General features: G+C 31.8%; 1 protein-coding gene and 1 long non-coding RNA gene across 4 annotated transcripts in view; one reads left to right on the top strand and one right to left on the bottom strand.

Annotated features, from left to right (window-relative positions):
* The first annotated feature begins 1,081 nt into the window (after positions 1-1,081).
* LOC131065961 (uncharacterized) overlaps positions 1,082-18,434 on the top strand; it is a 47,686-nt gene continuing 30,333 nt past the window's right edge. For 2 of the 3 annotated variants that reach the window (XR_009371511.1, XR_009371509.1), the window contains exons 1-2: positions 1,082-1,314; positions 7,616-11,525. This is a non-coding gene — a long non-coding RNA (uncharacterized LOC131065961). The remainder of the gene's footprint in view (positions 1,315-7,615; positions 11,526-18,434) is intronic. The other variant, XR_009371510.1, reaches the window with a different exon arrangement.
* LOC131065960 (L-ascorbate oxidase) lies at positions 10,342-18,202 on the bottom strand. The gene is made up of 4 exons (XM_058000573.2): positions 17,765-18,202; positions 17,071-17,226; positions 10,712-10,876; positions 10,342-10,470 (listed from the first exon to the last, which is right to left on the bottom strand). The coding sequence occupies exons 1-4, from the start codon at positions 18,056-18,058 to the stop codon at positions 10,384-10,386; spliced, it is 702 nt and encodes a 233-aa protein (XP_057856556.2). The 5' UTR covers positions 18,059-18,202; the 3' UTR covers positions 10,342-10,383.

The following is an 18,434-nucleotide window of genomic DNA, read 5'->3' as shown; positions in this document are numbered from 1 at the left end:
TGATCCTCAAAATAATCATTATTAAATATTTAATTCATTTATTAAAAATAAGAAAAAAACTAATTTTTACTATATATCAAATTAAAATATTTATATTAAAAATCAGTCGCACAATTTTTCAGCCATATATCAAATTATTATACTATAATTTAATATTTATAGACATTCATTGAGATAATTAATAGTTGTGATCCCAACAAATAGGAAAAGGCTGTGTTTATTCGGACGCGTCTATTTTGGCTCCAAAACGATAGTAAGGATTGACTAACACGCATGTTAGTTGCGTGTTTTACACAGTTGATTTTGCAATAAACGGCTGCGATTGACTAATCTGTCGCTATCACGCTATACGAAAGGTCTGTTTTGGAGCCAGAATAGCTTCGGCCTGTTTATTTTGGATCCAAAACGGACCTTTCATACAGCATGTTAGCGACAGGTTATTCAATCGCAACCGTTAATTACAAAATCAACGGTGTAAAACGCTCAACTAACACGCATGTTAATAAATTCGTACTGTCGTTTTAGAACGAGAATAAACGCATCCGAAAATACGTATTTACCGCTTTAAACTTCAACGAATTTCCTGGAACCTAGGTTGAGTAGCCTTGTGGATGTCTTATTCATCGGGAATCCCGCTGGTCCAAAATAACTTAGAATAATGTAGCGGCTATTCTTGCTTTAATGTCAGTTTTACTTTTATGTCAGATCTCTTCAATATTCTGCATTAAAGTAGCACAACAATCAATTCACATGGGACCAAAGCATTTCACGCTTTTGGAAGGGCCCATAGATTCTGTCCACTGCTAATATTAAGGTCGGTGCACTCTACTTTATTAAAATATAATATTATTCTTTATCACATAAAGGACAAGGAATCTCTCTTTTTTCTTTGTTTCTCGGGTTTGATATCTATCTTTTTCTTTTCGGTATGAATTCTCTTTTATCTTTTTCTTTTTATTATTCTTTTCCACTGTATCCACTAATAAATTTAGAAATACTTTTAATTAAATTCAATAAGATATACATTTATTATAGTTGAGAATTTATACTTTTTTATGGAGATTAAGGTATGGAGAAAAGGTGTTCCCACAAGGAGTTATACCTATTGTTTTTTGTGCTAACTTTACTTAATAATAGAACATAGGTAGAATATTAAAGTTAAAAATAATCATAGTGAAATGTTACAGAAAGCACGTCTCATTATTTTCCATGGACTGGAGAAATGATGGCTACAAAGCAAAAGGAAAAATGAAAACTGTGTATGAAGAATGTTTGCTGGACAGATTTTATCGATAGACGCTACGAGTATTACAGGTAAACATGAATCCGACACTTGTGATTAATTTTTTCTTCATTAGAATGTTATCTGCAATGCCCGATTCAAACGACCTGCAATTTCTCTGTGTTTTCTGCTACGTTTTTTTCTTTCAAACCAACTCTAATTGCCTCTCTATGCTTTCATCGATTTTATTACTCTATTCCGGCCATGATTGTTTGCTTAAATTATAATCTTCGTTTATAATTTTTGTAGGAATGAAGTTATTTGATTCTACTTTTATTTTCCCCGTAAATTTTTAACCAGGCCATAAAAATTTATGATAAAAAAATCAAAATCAAAATCAAAAGTCAGATGTAAACTGTTTTTACTTTGATAAATTTTTTACTCTCTTCATCCTGATGATCCTAAACATTGATGCTAAAATCTTTCACACAATAGAATCCAGAAATACTCTCTAGATAATTATATGATGGATTGTCGAAATCTCTTAGAACTGTTTTACTTTGTTTATCTAAGGGTTTTGATTTTCAAAGATGTTTTCTAGGTTATGGTAATTAGGTTCTACAATATTTCCACGTCACTTTACCAATTACTTTCCAAAGATGTATTTTTATTGTATCTATTTTATTACTGTTTTTTATGCTTCCATTTTGTTCAATTTTATTTTGTGAATCAAGCGAAGGTCTAGTTTTAGGATTTCTAATCATCTCTTGAACAGGCATATCTTTTTAGAAGCATTTAAGCCCCTAACATTTCATGATAGAAATTTTATTGCATGTTAGGAAGGATGATCACTTTTTTAGATTTTGGTTTCATTTGACTATTAGTTCCATACTTGCGATGATCAATTGTCCTTATGTGGTTTTCATTCCCTTGTGTTGATTCTCTACAAGTCTTGGTTTCTTCATTTTTAATTTCTCTCTCTTATCATCCTTTCCTCTATGATGTTGTTTCCATCTTCAAAGGGTTCCATACCCAAATCTTCCACAACTTCCTACATATTTTAATTCCACTAATTTAGGCATACCTTCAATAACATTTTGTTTAATTAGCCTAACTTAATCACTAGATTATTATATTAATTATTTAATAATAAGCAATTAGGAAAAAGAAATTAATTACATTAAGTATTACTTGAAGAGTAATAAGAATGCTTATGATGGTAATGACTTATTATATTAGTCTGATAGAAACTGATGACAATCTCTTAGGTCAAAGGGAGAGTGTCATCAAAGAGAAGGTTTTAGCTAATGGAGGTAACTTGTTAGGATGGAATCACACACACACTTAGAATTTCATGTAGCTAGGTTGCATAAGGGTAGTGTATATATGTGTTCCTTACATGTATATAGATGCCTAAGAACAAAACATAGAGAGCTTGTGTCAATATTGGGTCATGAGTCAAACATAATACAAGAGTGTACTACTTGTTGATATGTAGTTTTATTAATAAATTTCTTTAAAATGAACCCAAACTAAATAGAAATTGGCATGAGAATTTAAAATTAACATTTTCTTTTATCTATTGTTATTATAATAAGAAAATAAAAAATAAAATTAATAAATAAAAAAAAATTAAAGAGGATAAAATCATTTTGAAGAAAAATAAAATAATAAAAAATTGGAAGAGGAATAAATGAATGATATAAGAAAATTTTAGTGTTTAAAGCAAGCCTTAAATAAAGGTAACTTGAAACAAAACAAATAAAACTCAAACTAACCCTGCATGCCTTATTAATGCTTCCACAAGTGGCATGCATGTGAGTCGTGGCAAGATATTAGAAAAGGTTGCAAAGTTTGACATTGTGCTTGACACTTGCCTTTGCTTAAAGGCATTAGTTGTAGTCATGACACTTTGTGAGACCATATTATTTTGGATGTTTAATTACAGTTGGCATTCTTTATCTCTACATCTTTCACTTGTTCAAACTATCATTTTGTTGTTGAAGATACCTACTTGATGGAATTATCTCTTTATTTTTATAAGTGGGTTCTCATAGTTGATGGAACATATGTTCTAATCATCCTCATTCTCCTATTCCTTTTAAACATCCAACGCTTGAGAGCCTAATTTAATCTAGGGGAAAGGACCCAGTAGTTGAGCATGTACCAATTGTTGTGAGGGTTGTTGATACCTTTTGTTTCAAAAATTGAACAAATAAAACCTATAGTTTGAAACAAAAAATATCAATTTTTGTTAGGAAATGTACCAACAGTTGTTAGGAAATGTACCAATAGTTGTTAAGAAATGTACTAATATTGTAAAAAGTAACCAATCAGGTGATGTCATGTCAGCTGCACAACTATTGGGGTCTCTTTTGCACGCCTATTGGTCTCACTTTTTTGGGGGATTGTTTTGGACACCTTGGCAAAAAGCATGCTGATGTGGCATCATATTTGATGATGTGGCCCTAAAACCTTAGTTATAAGCAGGGGACTTGCCAAGCAAGCTGTTGTAAAAAAATTAGAGTGATTTGAAATTTCCAAGTAGGATTTTGAGAAGCGCTAAGTTAGGGTGCACAACTACTGGGTCCTTTCCCCTAGTGGTTCATTATTTAAATTCTATTCTTTATGTTTTAATTTTTTGTTTGATTTAAGGGCAATCTTGAATAGATTCCTACTAAAATCTGTCTACATCTCGTGTTATTATGTATGCTTGTAGGAATGTAGAAAATATAGTTTACACTATGAATATCATATTGTTGATGTATTCTCTCACACCATTCAAGTAAAATTTTATAGTATATTAATGTAGATCAAAACATGATCTAGCGTTGACAAATTGTCTTTATTCATAGCCAACTAAAATCAAACAAAATTCTATTCTATTTGAAAGATCAAATTTACATAACAACAAAATTACCCGTCATTTTCATAAATCAATCTACAATTTCGCTCCTTATCTTTCTATCCACACTATCTAAGAAAATTGTCCTCCTCTATAAACTTCCATGCCCCTAATGTAAGAATTAACAAATTGAATATCATATTGTTTCTCTATCTGCAACCAAAACTCAGACCATGTGCCCCCTCTTTGTTCTTCTCTCTCTTCTTTATCTTTTTCCTACACACGCTTATATGCAATTCCTAAAAAAAATAACTCCTTAACTACTCTATGATCTACAACAAGAACATCATTGAATTCTAGTACATCATTGGACAAACCATATGCCTACCCAAATAACTTGACTTTATTTCAGTTTTAACTTCTATCTTCAATATTTAATGTAGTTATTCCAAAACACCTATTTTCTTTCCAAAACAACGCTAAAAATACAATGCATATTAAATTTGAAAATAGTAATTTTCCAATGCATCTTTTAATTTTCCATGCATTCTTCTCTATTTATCCTTTAATCTGTAATTTTACTCTTCTAACTTCCAGTGCAAAGGAAGACTAGAAGTCTAAGAATATGCCCTTTTTTCTTCGTATTCCTTTTTCCAATGCATTCTTTTTTTTCATCTTTTAATTTGCAACTAGAATAGAAAACATTTGAAATCCAAAAGACTTCTTTAGATCTATTCAATTGTCTATTGAAGGATGGTGTCCAAACTTTCGTTAGTGTCATGTTGTCTTAAAATAAATTGGTAAGAAATTTTTATTATAACTAGAGCTTGTGTGAGGAACACAATCTTTAAACTAGATCTCATAATTGAATAATTTCTCATAATTAAAATATTATAAAAATGAAAGATAATATCTCAATGTCTACAAATAATATTATTACATTTCATTAATGTAGTGCTTAATCTAGGTGTTAGTGCATGTACAAGAGATATTAATAATTACATCATAGGCCCTCATGCCCAAGAGGAAACTCAATATAAGAATAATATACAATGTATAGCATATACAAAGAATAATAAAGATATAAAAAGTAATCGTGTGCCTTCGAGTGCCATCAACCACATTTGTCATCTACAACTCGAGAGAGGAGAACATGGCTCAAGTGCTTCTTTGCCCAACCATGAAGCTTGTGATCCCTCAGAATCTTTCATGACACAAAAGATACCCGACCTTGCATCAAATGCCTAGCTAGCGGGAAATAATTGGTAGGAGGAAAACCCAATGCAACTTGATTTATCTACATGCATTTGTTTGTATGAAATGCAATGTCTTTCTAACAAGATATGATAGAGAAACACAACGTATAATTTGCTAGAGTAATTCATCTATTTCAATGAACACATGACTTTGGCCAAAGTACTTTAAGATTTTGGGCAAGTTCTTGAAAAGAGGATCAACTTTCTCTATTATTCCATGTATTTGGCACCCATTCCCAAAAGCATAAACCCATAACTCACAAAGAAAAATAAAACTTCTCTCCTTAAAGAAAACACTCATGCAAACATGCATATGCATAAATTCAATTTTTCAATAATGATATTATCAACAAGCATGCATGTGATCAGAAACTATCTCTCCTTTTGATAGCACTATGAATCTACATGCATCATTTTTCCTATCGTGAATTATGCAAAATTTCTTAAAATGAGTACCTCTTTTCATGCACAAGAGGATAAAATCAACTATCTATCTTTCATGCTTTCAAGGGATCTGCATGGTCGTATGCATTTAATCATCTATAAAGAATAACATAATTTAACCATCCCTATATACATATGTCAATCAAAACCCATTAATACATGCATGTTGATTTTAATACCCATTGAAAAAAAATTCAACTATATAGAGCAACCAAAACTAGCATGTGTCAAACAACATAAGTGTTTTGTTGTGTGTGTGTGTGTGTACAATGCCTTCATATATGCATATGGTATAATTTCACATAAAATAAAAGAAAAGAAAGTATTCCACATTCCTTTATGCTCTAAACTACAACAAATAATCCATTTTCCAAGCAAGTTTGGTAACTTATAAAATACAATGACATAAATTTGAAAAATAAGAGTTTGAGATTATTTTTCCATTCATCGTATATAATTGTAGATTTATAAGGAATTGTGAATTTCACTATCCTTCATAGCACTTGAAGCAACAAGAGTGCTTGGTTTCATTTATGAACACATATGTATATACTCTCCTATATACATAAATTTGGAAAAGTAAAAATTAATGAATATCTACCCATACTCTAGTTTTCTTATTTCAAACCCATATTTCCACTTCAAAATTAATTAAATTTGGAAAAGTAAAAAATTAATGAATATCTACCCATAATCTACTTTTCTTATATCAAACCCATATTTCCACTCCAAAATAAACTAAATTTCAGAAGAAGAAAAAAAAAATGGAGAAATTAGCCTCTTAATGATTTGATATTTTCTTGCTTAAAAATGATGGTTGAACTCCTCTAAAAACCCTCCAAACAACTAGAAAATAGATCCCTAAAGCTGAAACTAATAATCCAAATAGGAACCCTTCAAGAATGCTTAAAAATATAATGTATATAAACTCTAGAGAATGCTGAAAATCTTAGGCTGAATACTCAATGAATATTAATCTGCTCAAAATTTGCTCTTCTTATATTGTTTTAAACATATTAAACAATAGTAATAACTTCCCCCCAAAATACTGATTGGATACATGCATGAGGGTTGATTTCTCATAAAGAAAGCATTGTTTTTTCTTTTTCACATTTAAAGTGATTCTCACACTTAAAATATTTCTTTCTTCAAATGTTGTTTTCTCACACTTAAAATGTTATTCATGCACTTGCACCTTTTACATAAAATCGACTCCCTTCATTTATAACATACAAATTGCTAAACTTATACTTTTATTTTATTTACATTCTCACAATACTTTTGTTTTCATTTTCTTTGAACACTCTTCTTTTTTTACCAACACTTACAAAATAAAATTAGGCTCTTTTTTTAAAACTATACTCTCACCTAAAATACAATCACCTCGATTCTTAGTCTAAGGTAAGAATTGTCTTTAATTAACAAGGAAAATAACTACTCAAGCCTCTGCTTTTTAATTTTGTAATAAATAAATAAATTTAAGTAATATTATTTTAATTCATTTTAAACATGCAATCATAATGAATTTAGTTTATTTAAAGAATAAACTCTTTTTCTTTTCACAAAAGTGTATCTGCAAGACAAGCTATCACATCTCAATCCTATGCTTACGTTTATTAGTAGTACATACTTGATGAGACTACTAGACATCATTCATGTTCTTTGGTTATTTTGATTATAACATGAGTGTTATTGATAAAATTAAATGATTGAATTTAAATGCATGAAAATAAATTTGTAATTAAAACAAAGTTAAGTTATGATTATGAGTTTAATTTCTCACACATGCTTTGAGTAAGGTTTATGGTATTGACCTACTAATGTGAATTTGTGTGCAAGTTAGTGTAGGTACATGTTGAAGATGAGAACTTGGCTGAGCTAGAAGTGCCCTAGCCTCTTGGAAATAAAATGTATGATGGAACCCGATGTATATGCACACATTGTCATAGTACATTCATATCATATTTGTGATGTTTTGATTATGTATTTTGTATAGATGATATTGATGCATAATTTTCTCTATTACTATGTTTAGATGATATCTATAATTGTATTTTAGATAAATAATGATTCCTTAATACTCCAACCATGGAGTTCTATTCATTCTCACTGGATTCTTACTTGCTACCCAAGATTCTTTGATGTTTTCATCTTCTTCATACAACCCTCCCATTGAATCAAAACCAAGAAAAAATTCTCTCAACTCATTCAACAACAAACATCTCCTACTTAATGCATCAACAACTCTATTTGATTTCCCACTTCTATGTTTTACACCAAATGAATCACTATGAAGAAATTCAATCCACTTCATATGTCTTTGATTTAACTTACCTTAACTATTTATGAATTGCAATGTGTGGTGATTTGTGTACAACACACACTCCTTTGGTAGCAAGTAGTGTCTCCATTTCTTGAGTGCTTGCACAATCGCATAGAACTCTTGATCATACACATAGTACTTTATTTTTGTTTCACTTATCTTTTTGCTATTTATTAAGCTATTAGTTTTCACTTAGAAATTTCCCCCTATTGTTGTCCCAATTGAATCACAATCAACTTGGAATGCTTTCCCAAAATTAGGAAGTGCTAACATGGGTTGCTCTATCACTTCTGCCTTCAAAATATTGAAAATTATCTCTCTTGCTGCTACCCAAATAAATTCCTTCCAATTACCCTTCATAGTTTTTGTAATAGGAGCACAAATACCACTAAAATTCCTAATGAAAGTATTGTAGAAGCTTGCTAATTTATGGAAGCTTCTTGCTTCAAACATACTCTTTGACGAAGGCCAATCCACAATTGTTTTTACCCTTCTTGGATCCATTTTTAACCCACTTCTAGAAACAACAAACCCCATATAAAATAAATCTTCCTTCATGAAGCTAGAATTTTTCAAATTCACCAACAACTCCTCTTTCTCAAGTGATCTTATTTTGTTTTACTAAATATCAAAATATCATCTAAATACACAATTACAAACTTACCACTATATGACTTTAGGACTTCATTCATCAATATCATGCAAGTGCTCAAAGAATTTATCAATCCAAATGACATCACAAACCATTCGTACAACCCATCCTTGGTTTTGAATGTATCTTTCAATTCATCTCCCTCTAGATTATTCTTATTGATGATAAATACTCTTCAAATCAACTTTTGTGAAGTATCTAGCCCCACTCAAGCAATCTAGCATATCATCCATTGTGGTAATGAAAATCAATATTTGATTGTTATCTTGCTCATTTCTCTAGAATCCATACGCATTTGTTATTCCCCATTATTTTTGGGTGCTAATACTATTGGAACAACACACAAACTCAAGCTTTCTCTAATCAATCCCTTGTCAAGTAACTCTTGCACTTTTATATTTATCTCTTCATTATCCTTAGGAAACATTCTATATGGTACCTTGTTTGGAAAACTTGTACTAGGAATCAAATCCATGCAAAAGACTATGCTCCTCACGAGTAGAAATCCATCACGTAACTTCATCAATATATCAACATAGTCCTTAAAAAAATTGAACTTTCATTAGTATTTCCTCATCTTTCTTCTTTACCCCTACTGTTGCAAGCTTGCAAACAATTACAAAACATACTTTCTCTTTTTTCAACTCTTTTATAAATTTCTTTTCAAAAATCAAACACACCTTTATTATCCCAAAACCATGACCCTGTTCCACTTCTCGACCTCTTTGTTTGTAGATTTTGCTTGCAGCTATGAATTTGCCTAGCTACGAGGGTCATGGGTTTTTTATGGACTAAGGTGCAAGCCAAAAAGATTGGGGCACCATGCTTATTAAACCTCCTTCTTCATGTCGTGCTCCCCTCTCCTCATTACTATTGTCGTAAAAATGGATGTGTTTCCCTTAACACCCTCTCCAACTTTTCTTGTACAACTCTCGTAGTCTCTTGTTTTTTTTTTTTTAATTTTATCTTCAACTTCATTCCCTTAGTGTTTATTTTCACATTATTTTGTTTTGTTTTTCTTTATCTTATTTTAAATTATAATAATCAATTATTTTATTTTTATTTTTATTCTTATTTCATTTCCACAAGGTATGGCTTGGGGTTTAAGTTGAGTAACACTCTTATTTATTTATTTTACAAGGGAATGAAATAGTTAATTGACCTACTAACAAGATGGAATAACTCGTCTTAGATTCGACATTACTAACAATTATAGATAGACCTTGCCTAGGATTGAAGCATCTAGAGTGACTTGACCTTCACTAATTTAACTAGGTTATTTTGTTTGAGGTTCGTTCCAAGAATAGGTTACTAGGTCTACCTTGTTGCATCCCGAGCACTTGCAAAACCATCTAATACTCATACACACACCATATAAATGTTAGCACCAAACTAGTTCGATAAACATAACATATAAATAACAATACAACCATGTCATAAATAAAATGCAAACATTAAATTTATGATTCCTAAATTACAATTATACTATTTGACCTTTATGTAGTAAGTTCCTAACATGTACACCATTATATTCATGTCTATATCAAAATAAAAGTGTTATCTCACTCTAAACCTTAGAATTTTTGCCTTTGTCCAAATTACATGTGGACGACAAGTGACTAACAAAATAAAAAAGGTAGTCTATGGGGATGCGATATTATGGTGCGGGCCATCTCCCTTGTTAATTTTGGGATTTTTGGGAAGTAGACGACGGATTCGTAGCTTTCCCTGCAATCAAATGGAAAATATTATACTTTGAAAAGACGTCTCTTGCTTATATTTTCAATATTTTAAAAATATGATACAATTACAAACATGCTCGTAAATAAATTAAATAAAAAATTATTATATTCTCTTTCATAAAAATGATAGATCACAGAATATGATTAGCAACATTGATACAAATATATACACAATCATATTCGAAAACATAGTGATAACTAGTGTGTTAAAAAAGGTTATTACTTACTTGTGTGTTGACCCGTTTACATGGTCCACTCCAACGTTTTTCTTCCTCTGTGGTTATTATACCCTTTCCCATCATAGTAAAGCTTTCACGTTCCACAACTTGCGACCACTTATTAATGTTCTTATCGCTGACTCGATTTTGGCGTGCAGCTGTTATTCCATCCACCTGCAAGTGCAAACGAAAAAACATTTGTTTAATATTAATACATAAATAGCATTAAATAAAATTAGATTATAACACGAAATAAAATCAGATTATAAAAATTCTCTAGAAGCTCGGGAATCGCGATGGCCGCTCCCGCTCGCATCTGTGAATTCAAAACAAGATCTCCCGCCCGTTCCCACCTTCGACTTTGATTTCAGATCAGGATTTCTTGCTTTTAGCTGAGGGTTTCGAAACTTCAACATGCGCCAGAGATCCTGGCACATTTGAACGACCCTACGAGATTTCTTCAGGGGAATAATGGGTTCTCAGATCTGGGTGATGGGTTTGTGCACGGGGTCTCCCCTTCTCACGGATCTTGTGCAGATGCACTCAACAAGAACTTTTCTGCAAGTGCCTTCCGTCCTATTTTAGTTATTGCTGAAGAGGTGCAGGGGGTGAAGGGTTTTTCGCTTGGGAATACCATGGATGTCCGAAGAAAGCCTCTTCTTGTGCTACGGCTGCTCCTGTGGTGCTTTTGAGGTAAGATGTGAGCGATTGCGAGATTTTTTTTCATGACTAAGGGTTTGATTTGAAGATCGGGCCGACAATAGTCTTCTCTTTCAGATTTGCATCCATAGATCGCTTTCAGCTCTTCTGGTTGAGGGTAAGGGTAAGATTGAAATTTTATTTTCAGTTTTTTGTTTTAAAGAAAGATTATTATTTTTAGTTCACAATGTTAGGTGGTTTATGAGACTACCTTGTATTTTTTGTGGGAGGCATCAATAGTCAATAGTCAATAGTTAATAGTCTTCTCTTTCAGATTTGCATCCATAGATCGCTTTGAACTCTTCTGGTTGAGGATAAGATAAAGTTTTATTCAGTTTTTTGTTTTAAAGAAAGATTATTTTTTTGTAGTTCACAATTCTGGGTGGTTTATGAGACTACCTCGTATTTTTTGTGGGAGGCATCTAACTGTGTTACAAATGAGGGATACATATTTTACCTCAGTGGGATTTGAACTTGTGATCTTTCTTTCAAGAACACAAATTTTGCACCACTGGGTGTTGCAACTCAGGTGTATGATCGAGTTTGAATGTGGGATTTGAACTTGTGATCTCTCTTTAAGAGCACAAATTATGCACTATTAGGTCAACTCATATAAATGGATAAATGGTGAATGGTGGAGTTTGAATGTGGGATTTGCATTTTCTCTTGATTTGTCCTATATCTTCTTTTTTAAACTTCTGAAAGAGTCCATTAACATGATACCTATTTGAGTTTGCTTGCCTTATTTTGACTTACAATTTTAGTGTAAATCGACTTGTAAAATCATAAAAAACGCTTTAGGTCTTTTTCTGAAGGTGGATGTAGCCCCCTATGAACTTTACTGACCTTTTTTGCACAAATCTTGGTGGAAATATGTATTTGCTGCTAGTTCTGGGTGTTTTAGTTGTATACTCTCTTGTTACATTTTAGTGTATGAAATAGTTAGTGATGTTATCAGCCTTCTTGAACTTTTTTTTTTTTCCCTTTCTGGTGCAGTCTTACCTTGAGATTGCTATTTATTTTCATTGTAATCAATCAATTTTGTTAAAAAATAAAAACAAAAATTATAACAAATGTCTTTATTTGTTTTTTCCCTAAAGATGGAGTGGTTATATCTTTTTTCTTTTTTTTGGTTATGTTATTTATTCATTTAATGGAATTATTTATTTATTTTTATAATTGAATTGATTGATTTAATTTGATTTGTTAAATAATTTTTTTTTGTTTCAAAGATTAATTTTAATTTGATTGATTAGAAAATTAGTTTGAAATGGTATGATTTAACATATGGAAGTTTTTAATCCAAGTAGGCCTTTGTGCCTTTGGCCTTTGAGTATGGAGTGATTGAGGACCTTAAAGAGGATGAAGTCTAATTTATGACACATGGCACCTATGAATAAGTTTTTACTATAGTGCTTATTTAAGAGGACACTAAAGATAGTTTTCACGTAGAGAACAATTCTTATCTTTACTATTTTGATGCTTCTTTATATTTTCTATTTTTTTCAATTTCTTAGTTATCAAAATGACATTTTTTAATTGTGCATCATGGTGACTCCTCAATGTGCCTTAAAAATTGTTTTCACAAGAGGGTGATTTTTCTCTTTGCTAGTTTTATTTTTCCAATTGGAACATTCTTCAGATTAAGCACAAAAGCACATGAGGTGTACAATGTTGATAAGTCAACACATTATCAACCCTCATGGATAGCTACTTGATGTGCTCTTGAATCATACTTGGCAATGATGACATGTGGGCCAAATCAATTAGGCTTGAATTTACCTTTTGTGGCTCTATCTTGAAAGTTTTTATAATACAAGATCACTAATCTCAAACTCTAAAGCTTTAATCTTCTTGTAACTATGATAGAGGTGATTTTGCTATAGTTGAAGATGTTGATAATCTAGAAGTTCTAACCCAAATAAGCATGTTTTCAATATTTGTGTGACTAAGATAGTATCACTAGTGTGCATGCACCGCAAATATCGTTATGCATCTCTTTTAATGTGACATGTCTCTTTCAAATGAAGGCATCTAAGTAATGCAATATTGAAGATCCTTTAATGTAATGGTTCATGAAGAATGATGAATGGAAAATTATGGATACTATATTTATTATGTGCAAGATAAGTTGGGTCGTAAGGTTTTTTTATGGGAGTATTTGTATATTTCATGTTACTGGGGATTGTTGGGGCCAACAAGTGCATAGATGAGCTCTAATTCTAGGACATCATACATAGGGTCCAAAAGGTTCTTAACTAAGGTATCATAATATACTAACCATTTTGTTGTATATCTAAAAGTTATTCAATTGTGGCCATGACATCTACTCCTTTTCTATCTATTCTAGGCACTTTTTATTTTGTTGACATAGTAGTTGTAATATAAATGATTCTTGGATCTATATCTATACCTAAGTTGATTTCTTATGATACTTATACTAAGATTGTTGACTGATCATGCCAATATTAAGTTAAAGGTACACGTTCTCTATAGGGTCTAGGAAAACTTTTATAAAAGAAGTGCACTATTGGTCAATTTTAATTGATATCCGTTAGGAGGGGACTCATGTTTTGAAATATAAAAATCATTTTATTTTTGTAAAAGATTTTGTAATTATGAGTTATAAGATAAATTAATAATAAAACAACAATTTTATTTATTTTTATAAAAAGAAAAATATAATATAAATTAGATGAAACATCCACATGTAATTGAAAAAGAAAATTCAGATATTTGGTTTTTATGTAGTCTTGTCTTCTCGTCTAAAGTACTCTTCTCTATTCTTCTATCTATATGTAATTGTTCACTAGAAAAGAAGAAAATGAATTTATTTATTGCAAAAGCTCCTTTATTTTGACATATAATTATTTAGGTAATCATTTTGTAGTAACTTATGCTCATCAATAACAATTAAGTGATTGCAATTTTTTTTAATACTTTTTTTATTAATTTATTTTATAATAAATGTTATTTGATTGTACTTTATTTCATTTTTGTTAATAGATTGTTTTTCTCTTCTTATTTTGTGTATGTAGTTTTAATTAGCTTTCTAGAATCTCAATTAACTTCTTACAAACTAATAATTATGCAATTTATTTTCTTTCATTATTTCATTTGAGTGAGTTTGTTTCACAATTATAGATTCTATACGAACCAATCCTCTCTAGATAAGGTTTTCAATTGACATTTCATCTTTAGATAGTTTTTTTTGTAGTTTTTCTCTTCTTTTTGGCAAAAATATGAAGTGAATTCTTTGAAGATTCTACAAAGAATGCAAATTTCGGTACCAACAATGAAGAAATAGTTGATTAGCATCCATTCAAGTACTGATAAACCAATCTCGCCTAAATGCACACTAGTAAACAATTTCAAGACAACAAATGATGAGATTGTTTATTATAGATAAAGCAAGTTTTGAAGAGACCCCAAACTCTTTACAAAGTTCTTCCTAACAAGATCAACATAACCAAACAATGACTAACTATTTGTTTACATTGAAACAATAACAAAATAACAAAAAAGGTGAGAGTCAAAAACCAAAAGTATAGGAGCAACAAATGATGAATTTATATATAGAATAGATGATGAAGTTATACATAGAGTAGATGTTAGATTTATGAACCACAATATCAAAGAGTAGAAAAAAAGCACTATTCATTTCTATAATAAAAATATCCCAAATCAATGGTTAACATCTAAAATTCAAAATTCTCTTCGAATGGCTATATCTACATTATTGAGCCACAATATTCATTTCTTGTGCTTGCCATTTTGAAATGGGTCTTGTATTAAATGTACAGTATAATTATAATTATTGTATGTATATTAGTTGTAGTAGTAGTAATAATATTTTTTTATTAGAATAAGTGGGTTTTTGATAGGGCCTAAACATTAGTACAAAGCAAAGGGTTACCAAAGGGGTAATTGAAAGAAACAAAGGTGGAACAACAAAAAACAAAAAAGAATAGATCCAATAGAGCTAAAATAAGTTAAAGCTGTCCAAAGAGGAGGACAAAACAACAAAACATACCTCATTGAAAATTAGAGGTGGGACCCACCGTGGGTACCAATGAGACAATTTGGGTACAATAAGAGACTAATACTTTTTGTTACGATGAACAATAGTCCAAGAAGAATCATCTTTGCTAGGAGAACTCAACGGAGTTGGGGTGGAAACCCCATTAGAGGAAACAAATGAATCACTTAGATGAGCCACCAAATTTGGAGAGGGAACTCTACATTCTGGGGACAAAGAGTTAGGAACCCTAGAAGGGATAAGGCCAAAATGCGAGACACCAACAAAAGGATTTGCAAGAGGAGCCACATGAGCAGGAACAAGGGTTTGAGTTGCCAAACTAGACAACCTAGCAGGAGGAGGTGCCAAATTTGTCGAAGACTCCAACCTAAAATATAAAACTAGAAAGAAAGCAAGATGGTAGTAATCAACATTCTTCCACTAGGTGGGGGAAGAAAGTGAATGAGAACCATGGGGGCAAGAAGAAGCCAAATGACCTATAACAAAACAACATTTGCACTAGAAAGGGATTTCAAGGAAATCACAATAGGTAGTGGCTTTAAAAGGTCGATATCCACTAAATTTTGAGTGTAGGAGGTGTGGGAGTAACAACTAGTATAAGAAAGTGAATGAGAACCATGGGGGCAAGAAGAAGCCAAATGACCAATAACAAAACAACATTTGCACTAGAAACGGATTTCAAGGAAATCACAATAGGTAGTGGCTTTAAAAGGTCCATATCCACTAAATTTTGAGTGTAGGAGGTGTGAGAGTAACAACTAGTATTAGGGTTCAACTTGAGGAATCAAATCAACATATTACCAATAGCTTCATTAGCAGAATTGCACTATTAATGGAGGGGGAGCTAGGGTAGCCTTACCCAAATAGGGGAAACAATAGTAGATTCACATAGGGGGTTGATGGAGGGCAACCGGGACAAAGGGAAAAGAGCATGAGGCTCCATTTACAATCACCCATGATAAAAAAACATCATGATCTTTAGTAGAATCAAAGTGGATAATGAAAAAACCAGAGACACAAAGGTAACCAATGACCACTAGAAATTCAAGTTAAGAAGAAAGGATCACAAATGATTAAATCTACAAATTAATTTGTTCATTTCAAAGTAGGAGATGTTGTCCAGCACCTACTAACCAAGCACCACATCTGAAACAGAGGAACCATAAGGGAGGCACTTCTTAGCCATACCAGAAGGACCCTTTGAGGGTTTTTATAGTAAATCCACAAATGAATTATTTAGCGGAGAAGGATGATGCGACGAGTTTAGTTTTAGTGGAGGGAAACAAAGCCTACATTGGAGATGTTGACCATCGAGTTGCAGGCCGGGAAACTATTAAGCTCCATAATCATGAGGAGGCGAGAACTTGAAAACAAAGAATGAAAGACCATTGATAATTTAACTATAATAATGTTAATTTCTTCTATCAATGTATAAAGTATTTGCTTTTCTACTTCATTTTTGTGATCCGTTCAATTGAAATAAATTCTCTTTTTCAAATCTGTACTCTTCACCTTAGCTTAAACCCAACAGATGCCTTCCTAAATGTATCAACTAAAGTATCATAAAACATAGTGTATCAATCCTTTAACCCTCATGAAGAGGACTCCGCTAGATGAACTGTATATGTACCTGGTGTTCTCCAATGGATTCCCTGGACGAGAGCCCCGTGGCCTGTTCATGAGTCCTCAGCTGGCAATTGTAGGTGAAGGCCTCTTTGCACGTCGCATCCACTATCAGCGACCCATAAAACACCACCGACTGCTTCAGGCCATAGTGAGTGCCACTCTGCAACAAATACGCCAACAGGGTTATTTGGCTGCAGGAGATTAATCTGATCCCGATCAATACCTTTTTGTAGCACACAAATTACAAAAAAAATAGCCGTGCATCAAGATATCAATATTTTTTTTGTAGCACACAAATTACCAAAAATAACTGTACATCAAGATATCAGTATTCTTTTGTAACACACAAATTACCAAAAATAACTGTGCATCAAGATATCAATACCCTTTTATAACACACAAATTACAAAAGCTTAACTATACATCAGATATCAATACCCTTTTATTTAAATACAATATGATACATCCTAAAGACTATATATATGATACATCCTAAAGACTATATATATATATATATAGATCGATTTCCACTACCACAAACTACAGCCTATGAAATACAATCCATTACATTTGAGTAGGTCTGTCAGACCCATTTTCTGTCCTAAAAATGTGCGTAAAATTTAAGCTAAGGTCAAATGAAAAAAGAGCGTAAAATTTAAGCTAAGGTCAAATGAAAAAAGAAACCAGTCATTTTTTACCTGGCGAATGCCCTGCCAGCGAATAACAACGTTTTTAGTGGGCATCAAGTCTTTAAACTGCACAACGATGGCGTCCCCTGCTCTGGCTCTAATGGTCCGCCCCGGGTATTCTCCATTTATAGAGATGATGTTCACCAGCACACAATCGGGAGCCCATGCCTGGTAGTTTACCTTCCTCTTGTGAAAATTCAAGTTCGCTTCAGCATTTAAAGATAACATTCCCAACAATAAAAACATCATACAGACATCATTTAGCTTGAAAACTACAGAGCTTCTGCCGGCCATTGCAAACATCTAGATGAATACTTAGAGCGAATTCCTAAAATCACATAGAACCACCTAGACACTATTTTTTCCTATTAATGACATTTCAGAGGCGTTTTAGCATGGGACCCCAATGAGAGTATAACCTGCCGAAAGTAGTGACTTACTTTCATCTTTCTCTTTATTTTGTTAGGTATATCAAATATCTATTTCAATGTATTTTTCAATGTATTTATAATGTATAAAAGATAATGATGTATTAGTGCATTCTAGAAGTTTTGTCAATATATCTGTAAAAAAATTGACATTAATAAAAATAAAATAAAATTTTATATTAAAATTATAATCAACAAAACATTATATTTTTAAAATCGTCAGAATTTTATCTTTTTCCTCTGATTTTTTC

The sequence above is a fragment of the Cryptomeria japonica genome, chromosome 2 (assembly GCF_030272615.1).
Source record: "Cryptomeria japonica chromosome 2, Sugi_1.0, whole genome shotgun sequence".
In the NCBI taxonomy this organism is placed as follows: domain Eukaryota; kingdom Viridiplantae; phylum Streptophyta; class Pinopsida; order Cupressales; family Cupressaceae; genus Cryptomeria; species Cryptomeria japonica.
The sequence above is the reverse complement of the archived record's forward strand: the minus strand, read 5'-3'. Positions and strand labels throughout refer to the sequence as shown.

What these genes read in the sequence shown, in the direction of transcription:
- LOC131065960 (XM_058000573.2), bottom strand. Translation starts at nt 18,058, where the DNA reads ATGTTTGCAATGGCCGGCAGAAGCTCTGTAGTTTTCAAGCTAAATGAT. An exon ending in GCTGGCAGGGCATTCGCCAG is followed by an intron (nt 17,227 to 17,764) that starts GTAAAAAATGAC and finishes TATTTGTTGCAG; the next exon opens with AGTGGCACTCACTATGGCCT. An exon ending in GTAAACGGGTCAACACACAA is followed by an intron (nt 10,471 to 10,711) that starts GTAAGTAATAAC and finishes ATTTGATTGCAG; the next exon opens with GGAAAGCTACGAATCCGTCG.